The sequence below is a fragment of the Lacerta agilis genome, chromosome 10 (assembly GCF_009819535.1).
Source record: "Lacerta agilis isolate rLacAgi1 chromosome 10, rLacAgi1.pri, whole genome shotgun sequence".
Lineage (NCBI taxonomy): Eukaryota > Metazoa > Chordata > Lepidosauria > Squamata > Lacertidae > Lacerta > Lacerta agilis.
In genome coordinates, this window is record NC_046321.1 from 40,610,374 (window position 1) to 40,628,397 (window position 18,024).

The following is an 18,024-nucleotide window of genomic DNA, read 5'->3' on the forward strand; positions in this document are numbered from 1 at the left end:
ATTAAAATAAATATGCAGATAATCATTCAGGTGACAGACTAATAAAAAAATTAAACAACTGTAGGCACAAAACATCTCTGTTAGAAGAGTGTTCCATGGACTAGCAACACAAAATGCCCAACTTCTAATTGTAGTCATTCAGTCCTTTGTAACATTGGGGACAATTAACAGTGCTCCGCCAGATGATTTCAGTGGTTCTGAAGGTACACTGGACCCAATTATTTAAGGGCTTTGTACAGGCAACTCTCAACTTGCGTGGGGGTTACGTTTCAGGGATAGCACAAAAAGCCAAAATTGCATGCAACTCAAAGATTTTCACTAGTTCCTAGAAAAGTATGTAAACTAAATATTTTAAACAACTTCCTCTTTCCTTTCAACTTGATGTTTTATTTCCTCAGAACACTGGGGGAGAACATTGGACTAGAATATTTTTCATTTTCCTTTCAAACCATTATATCTACTTTGATATCTACTGTGCTTGCACAGTGTAAGATCCATTTAACACTAAAATATGTGAAGGTTGTATCCACATGTCCTGTGACATGCATGTTGCATATGCTTCCTGCAGCTCTAACTATTCCATTCTTCTCAAATGGGATCCCTTTTATATACCACTCTTTAAAAGATTGCCACCTTATGGGGTTTTTGTTGATAATGACTGGGAGTGGAACCAAGTTAAAGAGTAGTCATTTAGATGCTGTGCAATACAGAATGGAGCATTTCAGACACGGCACAGCAAGGATCCAGGATTTCAGTTTTTTCTTAATTTTGTAATTAAGGTTACGAAGACCTGCGCTTTAGTAGCAATAGTACTATATATATGAATCAGATCAAATCAGGCTGCAGTTTCCCTTGCCCCACTGGGTGACAGGGCAATGCAATGGTAGATGTGTTTTATTTAGTTTGGACTTTTGTTACAATGTGCTTACACTGTTTTCTCAACAGTGTAAGCACATTGTAACAAAAGTCCAAACTAAATAAAACACAAATTTATAGAATTACACATGGTTTGGAGGAAGTAGATAGAGAAAAGTTTTTTCTCATTACTCTAGAACTCATGGATTTTCAGTGAAGCTGAATGTTGGAAGATTCAGGACAGATAAAAGAAAGTACTTCATGGCAGCACACTATGGAACTAGCCCCTACAGGAGGCAGTGATGGCCACCAACCTAAAAGAAGATTAGACAAATTCATGAAGGAGAGGGCTATTAATAGCTGCTAGCTATGATGGCTATGCTTTGCCTGCACAGTTGGAGGCAGTAATGTTTCTGAATACCAGTTGCTGGAAACCACCGGAGGGGAGAATCCGGCTTGCAGGTTCCCCACAGGCATCCGGTTGGCTGCTGTGAGAACATAATACCATTGACCTAATCCAGCAGGCTCTTATGTTCTTATACCAGGCCTCATATTTATCTAACCTCTCCTTCATGATAAGCAAGCTCTCTGTGGGTTATTTGGGGCTTGTCTGTTTTGCTGAAACTGTCTAAACTAGTTTTAAAGTATCTACCAGAATGCATTGAGCAGAATTGTGTGTGCTGTGTCCAACCATTTTGATTGGGCATTAGCAGAGGAACCCTATGTGTTAAAGCAAGGGTTCCCAGACTAAGGCCTGGGGGCCAGATGCGGCATAATCACCTTCTAAATCCGGCCCGCGGATGGTCCGGGAATCAGCGTGTTTTTACATGAGTAGAATGTGTGCTTTTATTTAAAATGCATCTCTGGGTTATTTGTGGGGCCTGCCTGGTGTTTTTACATGAGTAGAATGTGTGCTTTTATTTAAAATGCATCTCTGGGTTATTTGTGGGGTATAGGAATTCGTTCATATATTTTTTCCAAAATATAGTCCAGCCCCCCCCCAAGGTCTGAGGGACAGTGGACCGGCCCCCTGCTGAAAATGTTTGCTGACCCCCGTGTTAAAGGCATCTGAATATGCATAGAGCAGTGGCAAGGCTGCTGCTGAGATCCTGTTTTCCTCTCTATATGTATTTGTTCATCCTGGATATATAATTAGAATAGAGCTTTTTGTCTTGGCTTTTTGTTCTCTTGTTGTGAAGAAAGGACTTGTCAACAAACCTTTCTTTAGGAATTAAATTTGTCCAGTTTGACCCATTTGAGCCTAATCTGTTGTCCTTGTAATTCAGAGGTCTTGCTTGGGATAAAATAACTGAAACCTGAGTAGTCAACAAGTGTGTGGGAGGAGCTGTGGAATAGAGCAGTTTGAGATGCAAGTCTACAGCCAAGCAAGCTGCGTTTATAAAAAGTGCCTGAGCTGTAGCCCGATGTACTAAGAGGAACTGTGCTTCAGGAGAAATTGAGATTGCATTGATACTGTCAACCTTGGGAATACTAGTTTTTGGGTTGTAAAACAGTTTGCCATTCTTGTAATATACAGTTGTTTTGGGTTTTGGATTTCCATTTGGGTGACTTGGAGACACATCTCTAAAGGCAAGTATATCTCTAAATATCTTTTTTAAGTTGGATTGCATATTATACAGCAGTAGCTTGATGGCTACTAGGAGCTGACTTTGTTTTCCAAACAAACTCATTGCATGAGGAAGGCCACATGTTGCACATAGATGTAGGTAATGCGGATTTAATTACAGGTTTCTTTCTTATGGTAGGTTTGTTGATGTAATAAGATTGTGTGTTGTCGTGTTTAATCATTTTAACCGGAAGAGTGGCTTGACAGTAGTGTGACTAATAAGCTGACTCTCCACCCCACCACCACCTCAGGATGAACACAGAGTCACAAATTGATTTTGTGAACTGTCTTGGATATCTTAAATATCTGACACGTTCTAATATCTGTTGCTGTTACAGCAGCAAAAGGATTATTTTTTTGGTGCAGGTTTCAAAAAGCCCTTATATTTCAAGTTGAACATATGTCAAGGTTATGTCCTATTTTGCTTTTATTTCAGCTTATGTTTATTATTTTGAAGTAGAAAATTTGCATTTTTAACATGAAATTGAACTTTAATGTATTTCTAGATTAAAATTCGTTGATAGCCATATTAAGGAATGCAGCATATGTATAGCAATATGCCATGTTACAGTACAATTAGGGCTATATGTAAAAATAACTAGTACTGTTGGGATTCAAACTAATCTGAATAGCTGTCGGGAACAGAGCACCAAATGTATTTTGAAAATGAGCAATGATGTTTAATTTCAATAGTTTAAAAGCACCAGTTATTGGGAAACAACTAGGAGGAAGAGTTGTTGTACTGTACTCATGACTTGTTTGTAGACTTCCATATAGTCATCTAGTCAGCCGCTGTGAGAACAGAATACTGGACTAGGTAGACTTTTGATCTGTTCCGACAAGGTTCTTTAATTATTCCTATAATAATTATTCCTATAATAAAAATGACTTCAATCATGCTGAATATCAAAACTGGTGATGTTCAGTAATGACCCCCTAGGGAATCATTTTTTGGAAGCTGTTCTTTTAGATGCAAATAAGCGATGAACAATAATATGTGAACGTTATTTCTGCATAACTGAAAACCATAGGCATGTCATCGTTACAAAAAAGTGTATAAATACACCAGAAACTCTCAACATTTTCAGCTACACTGATTTTTGTAATACTTAAAGGGAGAAACAAAAGGAAAAAGAAAGATTATCAGTTACGGAAGCTTAGTGTTCTAGCCAAATGGTTATAGTGATTTTTGTGGCAAAGCTCATGCCAAGAGAGTGACTTAGCAATGCTGAATATCTTTGTAATAACCTTATTTTGTATATAATGACACCAAAATGACTCTGCTTGTTAGGTATTCTGCATCAGTGTTGCTCACCCCCATAGCCAAGACTCTTGTTCTTGATCTTGTTAGCTACAGTCTTGTAGCGAAGAATCTTCATCAGTTCAATCTTTGTGCAAGTAACAAGCAGTGTTGGGTGGGCATTCCCAAAGCAGGACCTGCAGACATCAGGGTCTGCAGTTCCATGCCCAGGAGAAAGGGAAAGTTGGAGGAGAGAAAGGAGTGACCATCATTGGTACAGTCATGATAGAGTTTATGGGGAAGATTCTGAGATGGGGGCAGGGGTTGGAGGGGGGGGTTAATCTGGAGAGGGTGATCTTATGTGGGAGGCATTTTGTGAATGGTTATGCATCAATGGCAGTGATTTTGTGGTTGTACCCTTGTCAGTTTTTCAAAATTCTGAATGTATCCTCAGGTCCAAAAAGATTAGGGAACCCTGGTATAAGGCTTTGAAAGTAATGGATAACACATTTTGATTATTTTGACTGATCACTTTCTGTATTCATAGCCTTAATGACCCTGCAATCCTTACAATTACTTTGCTCTTTGGGCTTCATTAGACAGAGAATCTTGTATGGTTTTGTCTCACTGGCTGAACAGTACCATCATAATAGTGAATCCTGAATTTTCAAGATAGCAGTCACCAGAGTGGTTGAAGGGATTCCCCCCTTTTATTCTTTTACCAGCAACCACTGCAATTTTTTTTTTACTTGGAATACGATTACTTCTGTGCATACAATAATTGACACCCATTTGTTTTTTCCAATATCCTGTGCAGAAACGATACTGTTAATTGTGTTTTCTGTGGAGTTTAAACATGCCTCAGTTGCATTTTAATGAGGTTTTGGAACAGTAGCCTATTTTCTTACAGCACAATCCTAACCATGTCTACTTAAAAGTATGTCCTATTGAATTTGAGGGGCCTTACTCCCAAATAAGTGTGGTTAGGATTGCAGCCTTAAATGATCCAATGGTAAGATAACTTGTTTTTGTGGCCCTGAAACTTTGCATTGCGTAAGTCGCCATGTTTCAGTATTCAAACCTTATACTTTTACTGGAGTAAACAGGTGCATATATAAATGTAACAAATAAAATAATAATTGTTAAGTAGCTATCATTGTTGATTACCTTCTTGAATTCATCTTGGAGGAGCATCAATGATAATTTTTGCTGCTCTGCATGCATCTCTGTCTCAAATTGCTGTTCTTCTGGCTTTGTCTTCATTTTGTCCCTGCCAGACCACAAGATGGAGGATGCTTTACCTTTACTATTTTTAATGAAGACTTTTCAAAATATTAACCCTTTCCCTATAACATTAGATGTAATTGCATTGATAGGCAGCATATACATGTCAAAGAATGAAATAAGTTTTGTTGTGAAAGAGTGCTGAGCCCCTTTTCTCCTCTAGAATCTTATGACTGCTGTGAGGTTCTTATGCCTTTCAGTGCACCATGCATTTGAGTAAGAAATATGAATTAACAGAGGAAGTAGCAAAAATAAATAAATCCCAAGAATGGATGTTTGCCAAAACCTGTGTGTTGTGGGTTATGGGAAAGAATAATAGAATATTGTTGGCACGGAAATGTGTTTCCACAGTGTAAAAAAAAAAAGTCTGCAAAGAGAACCATCATATTGTCATAAGAATACGCAATGGAAACAAATCACATTGCACTTTGTTCCTGCTGTCTTCCTGATGTAGAGAATGCTCAGGAGGGTGGGACAGCAAAAGAGGAAGGGAAGATAGAGATAAATAAAGAGATCAATAAAGAGATCAGAAAGAAGAAAAGGATAGATAGTGAGGAAGTTAGGCCTGGGAATTTGGAGCAGGGATATAAGGAAAGGGAGAAAGACATGTAGAGGTAAAGCTGATATAAGGCTGATATAAAAAAGACTTGACAATGGAAATTGATACAAGGAGGATATATGTAAAAGTTCACCACTATAGACGTGACAAATTTATTTAATAAATAAACAAAAGCTTAAGTTTGCACAATACAGTATTGTTCTGCTATTAGCTTTGGCCTGGAGATTTAAAAGTGGCAATTTTGTGTCTTTGTTGTACTGTTTCAGACTACAAGTGAGGGCTCACATGATGGAAAGCTGCTCAGTACTCAAGTTTAAAAACAACAACAACAACACACACCTTGCCTATAGAAAGCTAGATGTTGCAAAGAAGGATTACAGTGTAGCCTTGCCCCTGGTATGGTGGCCTTCTGTGTGTCAGAATTTTTTGTCATAATGGAACATTCCATCTTGCAAGTAAGTCTGTTTCTACAGCTAAAATCAGAACATCACAGGCATGTATATATCTCGGCAAAACTAGGTCCGAGTGTGAACTGCCTTTCCAAGCAGGCATGCCAAATCACCAGGTGATTAGAGACAGAAATAAGTTCCAATAATAGGGATTAGTATGAGTTCAACATGTGACGCATGAGGAAAAATCTGTAGAAAATACTGGTGTTGTAGCATAGATGTAAAAAAACAACCAAAACAAAACAATCTTCTGCTTCAGAATATTGAATCAAAATTACATTACTTAATAATGATGATGCTTTCTCGCCATATATCTTCTTATTCATGTTTATCTATTATTATTATTATTATTTATTTATTACGTGTACCACGCCCATCTTGACTGGGTTGCCTCAGCCACTCTGGGCAGCTTCCAACAGAATATAAAACATACACAATACACCAGACATGAAAAGCTTCCCGAAAGAGGGCTGCCTTCAGATATCTATGGGAGGTCGTACAATTTGTTATCTCTTTGACATCTGATGGGAGGGCGTTCCACAGGGCGGGTGCCACTACCAAGAAGGTCCTCTGCCTGGTCCCCTGTAACTTCACATCTCGCAGTGAGGGAACCGCCAGAAGGCCCTCGGAACCTGGACCTAAGTGTCCGGGCTGAACAATGGGGGCGGAGACCCTGTTTTTTTGAGTAGTTAAACCATCTGACACAGATTTGGGGTGCACTCATTTTTGAATGTTTACTGTCCATTAGTGTTTGCATGGCTAACAAGAGTATATAGGGAAAGAGGCACTTACCAAGGAGGGTCAGTGACAAGAGAGAGGGGAGGGAGGGAGGGGTGCTTAATCCTCCCATGCAGGGTGATTTATTTTCACAAATGTTCTTGGTTTTCTCTCTGTTGAGCTTATTTCCAGTTTCATGGCCTAGCTGGGGAGACACAAATTTTAAATAGCCAGTTGGGGTGTGTGTGTGGATTTGTAGGGTAGAACTGGTGGACGGAGAACGGGTTAAATACTACTGTTCCCCAACCCCACTGATTCTCTTCTTCAGGTGCCTCCTTTTCCCACTTTGGTGTTGCTAAGGAAACCATTGTTTCTCTTGTAACCTCTAGTTCCGTCCTTAGATCCCTACGCTCAAGAAGAGGTTCTGTGGGTGTGTTAATATTATAATATGTATCATTATAATAAATAGTGAAACTGCACTTTTCTTCTTCTTAACTAGCATGACATTTCCCATTATTAAAGAGAAAAAAATATAATGTGGGCCTTTGTGGTACAAAGGTTATAACAGATTGTACCTATGAGAACTAAGCTCTGTCATAGCTTTCAGTTAACAGTTTTCTAGCAGTTAAAGGGATCTAAGCTGTTTCCATATGTTGGCTTATATGGATTTCACATACAGCGTCAGATATTGAGAGTGAGATACATGACGGGTATCCAAAGCAGAATATCTTACTGCGGAATGTTGGCACTGTCTAGCTTCTATACTGGAAAAGCAGGCAGGAGGGAAAGGAGTCTAATAATAGGATGTGTGTGACCTTCTGTGTGAGCTCAGAGGATGAGGATTCCCCATCAGGTCAGGGAGGGATGTATTAGTGGTTTGTGTTCTGTTAATGGGTCAGAACATTTGGTAATGAAAAGCAGGAGATCCAAAAGAATACTAATAGAATGATGGTGGGGCCTTCTTTTACACACACACACACACACACACACACACTCTTTGCCATTTTGGGAGACAGTAATTGAAAAGCAGGATAAAAATATAGTAAACTAAATTAATATATTTTTTATTGTATGGCTTAAACTTGACAGTTGCCAGATTTAAACTGAAATGTTTTTTTTAAAAAATCTGTTATATGGTACAAATAGTTGGATCCAAGTCATTTCTGTTTTGTTATTCAATAAGATTAAATAGTTTGAAATCTTAAGAATTTTCTTGATCATCTGATATAAGAAAAGTATTTTATTGGTTTATTCCCCCCCCCCCCAACTGGACAAGCTTTTAGATTTCTTGCTATATTTCATTTCGTGAATTCAGGTAAAATGATGGCTTTAAAAAAACATCTTAGATCTCAGCTATAGAATATCTGGGGAGTTTTTTAAATGACTTATCAAAGCAAGGGGAAATTGATTTGAAAGGGTTTTTTGTTTTTTTAAAAAAGAATGTTGTATAAAGTTAGACATTTGAATGGAAAGCAGGCAAAACTGACCAACTAACTAATTTGCATGATGAGCAGGTGAAGCAATCAAATGCTTGCAAAATTTTGAATGAAATGTTAAGCATAAATTCAGTTTCAATTGTTTCCATTAAAAGAGTTAGCCTGTGGTTTCTAAAGATAACATTTTATTGAGTATTGTTGTTGAAAACATGTCAAACTATTTAATGAAAAAGTGACCCCTTTCTCTAGAGTTGTTAATTATTCTCTGGAGTTGTTAATTATATTAAAAAGCAAAGTCATAAATAAACACTAAATGATATGAGTTAGTCTCTGCCTTCTAAAATGTACCCTTAATGTACCTATTAATACTGCATTCAGATCAGAGCCATTTATGTGAGTTCTTGCTGGAAAATGCTATTTAATCCACAATAAAAAGTACTGAAAATAAATGGGTTTCCATTTAATGGAAATTCCTTCTCTGATTCTCAGTAGTACTCTTAATTTTCTTGAGTGAATTTTAGAAATATACTCATAATTGTTCTGTGTGCAATAAAATAGAGCTTGAATGATTAGGCAGCAAAACAATTTCTTTAATAACTCCTCCATTCTGATGTACTTTGTCATGACAGTTTTCTGGTGCCTGCAAAACAATGAGGAGTAACAGCTTGTCTCGGGGCATGCTGACTGAAATATGACATGTTATTGATGGAGGAATGGTAGCAGCTTGGATTGAATTCATAAACATCTCTTAGCTTGGTTACAAAGTTCAACAGCCTCTGGCATCTCTCCTTGTTCAAACTGTGCACATGGCACTTGATCTTTGTGGGTCTTGCATGCTGCTAATCTGAGTGTGAAGGGAAAAGACTTTCTGCAACGTTCTTATTCCCATCATCCTTCTGAATGAAAATAATCATTATACAGAGCATCTAACTCATGAAGGCAGAAGGTCCACAGCGACGTAGGTTTTCTTCATGTGCTGGAGTTTCGCTGCCTCCACGGGCTGATGGTCGGAAACTTATCCGGAATGCTTCATTCGGAGGATACAATGCACTTTCACCAGTCTTCCGAGGTTTGTTTTGTCTCACTTTTTAATGTTCTCATGAAAATATTTCTTGTAAAAGCTTCTACAAATACTACTTTTTTTAAAAAGCAATTTTCTAAGCTGAAAAAGCAGCTAGATTCACGTTGAATAAAATAAAATGAGATTTGGAAATAATGATTCATGGTTGGCATGTGTTCTCGGGCAGCGCTTTCTTTAAGTTCAGCATAAAGAACAGAGTGCTTCATTGTAGATTGTGTGTGATTGTACGTGATGATGATGATGATATATAATGAGAATGATATTTGACTGAATATGGGTGGTGTTTTTCTTACCTACAATTTAAGAGAATTTTCAGCATACTGGAATCTACAACCAAATGATTTTCAAATAAACGGAACATGGCTTCTAATTAGGTGCAGGTCCTTTTGAAATCTGGAGTAGAGAACATAGCAGGATTTTTGACTGTTAGAAGTAGTCTTAAAATGTAATATTTGAGGCCATGTTGATCGGTGTTATGTGCTTTAATGCTTACATTCCTGAATAATAACTTGGAAATACTCATAATGTTGTATATCTAGTTTGCATTGGTTCTAATGGACTTGATCAGTCTTGAAAATGCACAATTGCAAGGTTACTGTAAATGTGTGAGTTAGTACTACTGTAAAAATTGGTTTAAGACAATTGCAACCTTCCAGCTAATTTAATTTTAATGTACATATTAGTTGTCTACCTCTTCTTAGTTAGGAGTTTCAACACAAACATTTCTGGAAACTAGAAATAATGCTCCCTCTTTTCATGTTTTTTGTGTGTGTATGTAATAAACGTTTATACAACGTAACAAAGGACGAGTAGATTTGCTGTACTTGTATAACTGCAGCTTCAGTCACTTATTGCAGAGTTCTGAATGTAACTACAACATTGCATGTTTCCTTTTCATAGATTGGTTTTCAGGATATCTAAACCAAGCCAGTAAGTTGCATAACGACTCTCGTAAGGATGTATGTTGTTATTTTTACTGAGTTTTTGCCATATCTTACTGAAAGTCCAGTTTGGCATTTAGAGTGGTTTAATGACAAAGTGAGATGCATGTGTGCTAGATCTCAAATGCAAGGCAGTGTAGTTAACTTGGGTACTGCAACCTTACCTTAATTATAGCCTTTTACGTGAATTACCTGGGTGAGGGAAACACAATATCTGTTAATTTGAATTTCATGCTGTTGAATATGTCAGTAGTTGGCATTTGATTCACATTCCTTCTTTCTTTTTTAAAACCAGTTTATGTGCGTGTAACTTGCTCACTGACGTTGTATGAAGAGTAGACCTAGACATTAATTGTGGTGTCATGAGCCCCATTCTCTAGACATATCACAAGGTACACGAATGCTTGGAGCAGTAAGATGTTGCAACTGGCCCTTGCCCCTTGGCCATACAAATGTCCAAAGAAAGGCTGTGCATGTAGAAGTTGCTGCCAAATCTCAGTTAATTGTTCTAGGGAATTTCCCAAGTTCCTGGTAAGTTTACCAGGAAGATAACATTTTGAAGCTAATACTTTCCTGAGGAATTTCTGATTAACATAGTGAATGCACTTGCCGCTTTGAAGTTTGTAGTTCCTCAGATCTGCCTTTTGTAACACAAGGAATAGAAATGGCTTGTTAGCACTACTCTCCTTACTTGGCTTTGCACAAGCTCTGCTTTATTCTGTTTTATGCTCCATTGATTAGTTCACATCCCTGGATGTGTGTGGTGGTATGGTGTGAATATGATGATGCATAATCCTAGTTGCTTACTCGATCATGAATTTATTATTAGGTTCCACTTCCATCTTATTTTTCTGATGCCTGATGAGAAGGCTTTGCATTGTTGGAGCTGCTGTAACTTGGGGGTGGGCTCGCAAGCCAGTTCTCCTGTGGACTGAAACTCTCTGTGCTTGTCTATGTTGCGCTACGTGCTACTAGTAGTTGGATATTTTCATATAACTGAGTAATTGAGGTACCTCTGAATGCCTGGAAGGTAAAATACAAATTTATTAAATTGGGACAGGGTTGATAACTACCATTCATGTTTTGAACTTTGTAGGTTGGGAACATAACCGCTTTTGGACCCTAGGTCTCACACAACATGGCTTTAATATTAAACAAAAAAAAAATCCTAGTTGTAAAGGAATTACAAAAACATTCAACATTAATGGCATATGGAATACACTGAATTTTTGCAACCATTTCAATTTCTCTTCAAGGTTTTGACAGAGGGAAGGATGATGCATCACAAAGTAAAGATGATTCTACACAATCAATGTCAAAAAGCAAGGTAAGCACCTTAACTTTCAGACAGCATAGTTCAGTCTGATGCATCTAAGTGAGCTTTGATACATGGTTGTAATTAATTTAATCTTTTCCATGCCTAAAAAAGTGAGGGCTGCTCAGGAGATGCAGTGGGCCTTTGGTGAATTCTATTAGCTACTTGGTTAAGTATGAGGCATATTATTTTAGATAAACTAGCTATAGCTGGCAATAGGCACTGGAGCCTCCAGTGACAAGGTAGAATCCACAAGTAAACCTGCAACTTATGTGCATTTAACTTGTGCATATTCAGCTTTACATGCATATCAATTAAAAAATAGAATAGGGGCGGGGTTCTGGGGGAAATGACTTTGGCAATCCCCTCTGCCGTTGAATCCAATGAATTTTGACTATACATGATTTTGGCTTTAGGCGCAATCCCCGGAACATAACCCCCGGGTAAGTTGTGGGTTCTACTGTACTACATGCTATATGTTTTATGGTGAGTGCAACTCACACTTGAACAAGATACAAACTACCTTCTGAACAGCTTCATCTGCTTCTGTTGGAAAAGATATAGAGCAGAGTGCCTTGATGATGACTCACCCAAAATCGTTTGATGATGGCACCCAGTGACTTCACTTAGGTGTTAAACAGAATTGATCACCACAATATAATTGCCATGGGAACAAACAGAAATCTCCCAGAGCGGTTCTCTAAACTTGGCCCATCAAATAGGGAGAGAACCACAGTAATATACTGCCTCCAACTTCAGCCTCATGGAGCCAGTCCATGAGGATACCATGGTCAATGGTATGAAAAGCCGTTGAGAGATCAAGGAGAATCAACAAGGTTGGAGTTCCTCTCCTGATACAAATAAAAAGCCAATGTGATCAAAGCTTTCACTGTGCCAAACCCAGGTTAAGAAAGTATGTACTTTCTTATGTGTACATGTGACTGAGCTTGGTGGATTGGAGCTTTTGTCTCATCTTCTTGAGATTGGTGGGTGTTTATGTATGTGCTCTCTCTCTATCCTTCCCTCCTTCCCTCTTGTCTGTCTCTGAAAACTTAGTAAAATAGGTTTTTTTGGGGGGGGGGGATAGCCTTAAATTTAGCCAGAAGATTTGGCTGGTTCCTGGGCATCTCAGTATTAGACAATTTGTGTCAATAAAACATTTTTTGCTATACAGGGTAACAAATGCCTTGTAACTCATCCAAAGTTTATTTTTAGTCAGTACAAGATGCTGAGAAGTTCCTAATGAGTTAACTTGGTTACATTATCAACCAATGTTGAGTGATGATAGACTGCTAGAATAGCTCTGCAACTCTGCAGGCTTCACCTGTCGTTCTCAACCACTTTTCTCTCCAAGGTATTGGGTGGCACATGCAGAGAAACCATTTTTAGAACTTTCAAGGCAGGATAAATAAAAACCATGTGATGTCACATGTTTAATAAAGAATTATTTTCAGTGGTAAAGGCACTTAAGTGAGGTGAAGTTATGGATCTCAAGAAGTATGGTGTTTGGGGGAAAGCAGGCTGTAATGATGTATTTGAATAACACCAATATAACAAATTCAGGAAGCAGATCTTAGTCTGGAGAAATTCTGTATTTTCCTTGATGGGCCAGGGGGTAAGTAAGTGCATAGGTGGCAGTGGACAAGAAAAGCTATTTGTGTTTGCGTGTGTAAAGCTCAGTGGGCAATGTCAAGTTTTAGACTCCTTTCTTCAAACTGGGTTATTGTTAAATGATATGACAGGAGAAGACAACGTTTTGAAGTACCACATGAAGGATTCATTTACAAGCTCTTTCTATGCCTTGATTAAGTGAAGCAACATAAAGGGAGCGAGCAGCAACCTGAAAAACTCGTGGTTTCTATATTTCACTTGAAGTTAGTCTGACCGAACAGCAACTGCTCTAAACCTTCATTAATTATTTTCTTGGGTCATGTATATTTTCAGTCGGAATCTAAGCTTTACAATGGCTCTGAGAAGGACATCACTGCCTCCTCCCCCAGCTCATCTACTACCAAACTCACAAAGAAGGAGTCTCTTAAGGTGAGTTGCGTTCCAGAATAGAAAACCTACCGTCTCCAGCCTTTTGGCTATGGAATACGACACCTCTCAGTGGCCTCAGAAGATAAATGTGAGGTACACAGTAACTTTAAAGAAATGCTAGAAAATTCCAAGATGTGCTGCTGTTACTTCAACCAATGTCATAATTTTCTTCAGAATTCACTGTGTTTTTCTAGCCCAAACATAGTCTTCTAGTTCTAGAGTGTGGGAGAGGACGCAAAAGAAGCTAAATTACTTTTTGCCCTCTGTAGGCCTGGTTCTCATTGAGTTTGTAAGTCTATTTTTGCGCTCAATTTCATGCAGGTATTATTCAACCTTATTAACTCCCACCTGTGGTCTAAAATGGTATAGCCCAGACTTCACCACCTTTGTAAAAACTAGGCTACAGATAAAGTATATATGGTGTGCTGGTTGCTGCTGCTAGGGATGCACAGAAGCTGACCACCACTTTCAACGTGGCATGACTTGTTTCTGCTGGAAATATTAAATGTGTTACCAGTCCATTACTACTTTGCTGAGTGAAAAGAGTTCCATGGATTCCACCCCACTGCCTCTCATTTTATTTATTTAATATGTAACATATTTATATCCTGCCAAGTTGGAATTGAAGGCGGCTTAGAACATTTAAAAACACCAGTCATAGAATAAAGAATGATAAAAACTAACTGCTTAAAAAACAATACTTAAAATGCATCACTATATATCTAAAACTAGCAATTAAAATTTGAACTGGCAGCAGCAGCCCAGTCATCAGCATTGTCCGCACCTTAGTTTACAAATGCATAAAGCCTTTACTGCAAAAGTAAATTGTTGCTTCCTTGCCTGAACAGAAGCAGGAGCCAAGCCAAGCCACACTGATCATATCACGAAGAATAAACTTTCTTTGCTGATTCTCTGTCCACAGCACTGCTGAGGATCGAATAAGACCCAGAGGGTTCTTGCTAGGCAGAGTAGAGACTCTGATATGTGCTTATGGCCTGGTGTGTGCCTCAAAGCCATGTGGATCTTATGAGGGGGAAAGAAACATTGTTTGCTGATCAGATCAGCTAGGAAGCTGGGTCTCTATTCTGCCTAGCAAGAGGCGAGGTGTGTGCCTTAAACCTGCATAACAAAAGCAAGAGCAAAGCCACATGGATATTTGCTGATGGAATCTCCCTGCCTTGGCAGGGAAGCTTATTGCTATGCTGGGTTTGTCTTTTGCCTTGCAGGTTGTGCAGGCAGAAAGCAGCTTTTACTTCAAAGTAAAGCCCTTTACTCTGCAACTCCAGCTGGGAGGCGGCAGGGGCTTATGCCTTGCAAATTGGGCAGGCAGGAAACATGGCCATTTACTTTGAAGTAAAGTGTTGCTTCCTGCCTGCAAGCTGGGCAGTGCATTCTCAATATATTACAGGGTAAAAAAATAATGAAACCTTTATTGCTGTCTGGAGTTCATAGCAGTAAGAGACAAAATATCAATATATCACCCACCCCTACTTCAGGTCTCCAGATGTTGCTGAACTCCCTTCATCCCTGACCATTGGTCATGCTGGCTGGGGCTGATGGGGGTTGTAGAGTTAATATCTGAAGGATCTCATGTCCCCCATTCCTGCTTTATGTGAAATTGGTTTGAAGGAAGCATTATGTAATGCCACTTCTTCTGATAGATAAACAGCTGTCCTAAAACTGCTCCATTTTCTTCATACTTTTATGAATTGAACTAAGCATGTTGCAGTTCGTTTTGACCTTTGCCTTTAAAGCTCCATGACTTCCATTTTCTTAAATTTCTTACCTTCTGAATTTATTGTTCATAATTTACAGGTTCAAAAGAAAAATTACAGGGAAGAGAAGAAAAGAGCCACAAAAGAACTACTTAGCACAATCACAGACCCATCAGTCATTGTTATGGCTGACTGGCTGAAGGTCAGGAATTATGTGCAATATTGAGTGAAAGTTGTAGCTGTTGTTTATTTGTCAGAATGTAAAAGAATTCAGATCCTAGTTGGTTGCTGATTGATGTTTACCACTAGGAAAAACTCCATTAATTATATCCCAGAGGCTCAGTACTTGATGCATAGGGAACCAATGGGGACACCTTGCCTCTGCTTTACAGTGGTTGCCATGGCTACATCTGTCTGCAGTGACTAATTGAATTGGTGATCGCTTTATATGAAATACAATGTGAATTATGAGAGATTCCTCTGGAAACAGGAAACTGTTACTTTAAAACAGATTCCTTCTTGCAGACTCACCAAGCCACATTACATACATGATAGCATAAAGCTGGAAGTTTCAAATGTGTGAATTTCAATGATGTTATGAATAGCTCCAGAAAGAGGACGTAAAAGTAGCACGGGTATCAAATAATCTAAGCTGCTTAATGTCAGTGTGTTTCTTGCATGTCGCAGGAGAATTAAATTACTTCTGCTGATCAATAAAATATTCCACCTGGACTCTTGTTGTTTGTGCCTTGTTACATTTGTATCCTGCTCTTCTCAAAGGCAATGTTTTATCCTCAAACCCATGAAAGTTAAATTAGGTTGAGAGAGTGATTTGTTCAAGGCTACAAAGTGATATTCATTTCTGATTAGGGATTTGAACTTGCATTTCATATTTCAAGTACATTCCCTAACCAGTAGTCTCTACTGGTGTCAGTTGAGATATATTCTGCAGGCATGGGAATCACCCCAAGTTTCTGTATATTTACATATGTAAAATAACTTCTGACATAGTAAATTAGTTTTCATTTTAAAGAATACTGTCTGCATGGTGCAGTTGATATCCTTTGGTAATTTGATTTACTAGTTATGCTCAATTAACAGTATACAAACATTAAGATGTGGTGTGCCTATAAGTATTTGTGTGAGATTTGAATAGCTCTTCTTCATTTTTGCGATTCTGAACTGGTTGTGTATATAGTAAGAAGGGTCTTGCTGCCTGGCCAGGAGGGATTGGGACTGAAATGTACTTAAAATGCACATAAAATTAAAAGTCTCTCTTTTTTTCTGTTAAGATTCGAGGTACACTGAAAAGCTGGACCAAACTTTGGTGTGTGTTGAAACCTGGAGTACTGCTTATTTACAAAACTCCCAAAAATGGCCAGTGGGTGGGAACAGTACTTCTGAACGCTTGTGAACTCATTGAGCGGCCTTCAAAAAAGGATGGATTTTGTTTCAAACTTTTCCATCCTTTGGAGCAATCCATCTGGGCTGTTAAGGTAAGTGAATATGTATTCTTAATGCAGGTGGTGTTGAATAGAACATTACACCAATGACACATTAAACCTATCTGCATTGTTAAATATTAATGATCTCAGTGTGCTTTCAGTTGTCAGCTTAGCTATCCCTTTGCTAAATTTGCTTGATTTTCTGACATCCCAAAGCCCTGAGCAATGTGGTTGCATTAGAGAAGTATTCACTCTCTACATAATCCTGTGTGGTCTTTATTGTGAAAGCAGCCACTAATCATAATCTTTGCCCATATAAAATGTGCACAGTAATGCTGGGTAACAGCTCCTGAATCCCTAATGGTACCTTTTTTATTATCTTGTAGGCATTAGGATAATCTATTTTCATTCTCTCGGGCCTTTTAATGATTTGTGCTTTAAAATCGTATTGGGAAGATTCTCTTTTAAAACATCAAAATTTGCCACATTTTTACTTTGCTGTTTTATGTTCCTATTTTATTGTGAGAATTATGTTTGTTACTTTTTATTGGTCTAATGTATATTTGTATTATTTTGCTTAAAATTACATTGTAAACTTAACTGGGATTACTAAGTGTAAGGCGGTTAGTGGCTGCTCATGAGTAACCAGGCTGATGCAAAAACTTCTGGAACTGAGTTCCTTTATTGTGCAGATATTTACAGTGCAGCTAAAGAAAGAACGTCCAGCTCATCCTTCTGCAGAGTCCGGGAATGACCCCTTCCGGTTCTTCACCCAGCATAAAAGGCGCGGGATGCGGAACCCCCGCCTCCCCCCTCTGCGTCTTTCCCCCCTGTGCAAAAGGGGAGACGGAAGGGGTGCTTCACCTCCTGTTTTTGCTTGGTGCGAAGGCTCTCTTCCCCTGTCACAGCCCCGGGCCCCGGCTCCCATTTCCTGTTTCCATCTCACCCTTCCCACTAGAGGAATTACTGCTCCTACCACTGGACGAAGATGAAGAGCTCAGCACCGGAGACGGGGGCTCGCGATGCTGATAAAGCCCTGGCACCTTCTTGGCTTCCAGCGAGGGCAGTCTCCTGACACTAAGAGATTATATAAGAGAGGGTGGATCCAATAGGAGGCTAGAAGATTGTATCTGGAGAGGACAAAGTGCCTCCATACCCCACCTAGAGTCCACTTAAAAATGGGTTAGCAGCAGAAATCAGCCCTGGATATTAGGAACAAAGGCATCACCTGAATTATATGTACCTCCATCCCCAAGACCACCAAAAAGGGCCCAATCCATTTGTGGATGGATCTCTTGTGAGAAGCCATAATTACACTTG

At 38.8% G+C, this 18,024-nt stretch overlaps 1 protein-coding gene across 5 annotated transcripts in view; it reads left to right on the forward strand.

Annotated features, from left to right (window-relative positions):
- Positions 1-18,024, forward strand: part of OSBPL8 (oxysterol binding protein like 8) — a 67,757-nt gene that overhangs the window by 27,645 nt on the left and 22,088 nt on the right. For 3 of the 5 annotated variants that reach the window (XM_033162698.1, XM_033162701.1, XM_033162702.1), the window contains 4 exons: positions 11,446-11,516; positions 13,449-13,544; positions 15,360-15,461; positions 16,552-16,755. In XM_033162698.1, the coding sequence (XP_033018589.1) occupies positions 11,446-11,516; positions 13,449-13,544; positions 15,360-15,461; positions 16,552-16,755 (473 nt within the window). Of the gene's footprint in view, positions 1-2,062; positions 2,446-9,088; positions 9,237-11,445; positions 11,517-13,448; positions 13,545-15,359; positions 15,462-16,551; positions 16,756-18,024 lie in introns of those variants that run through there. The other 2 variants (XM_033162700.1, XM_033162699.1) reach the window with 2 other exon arrangements.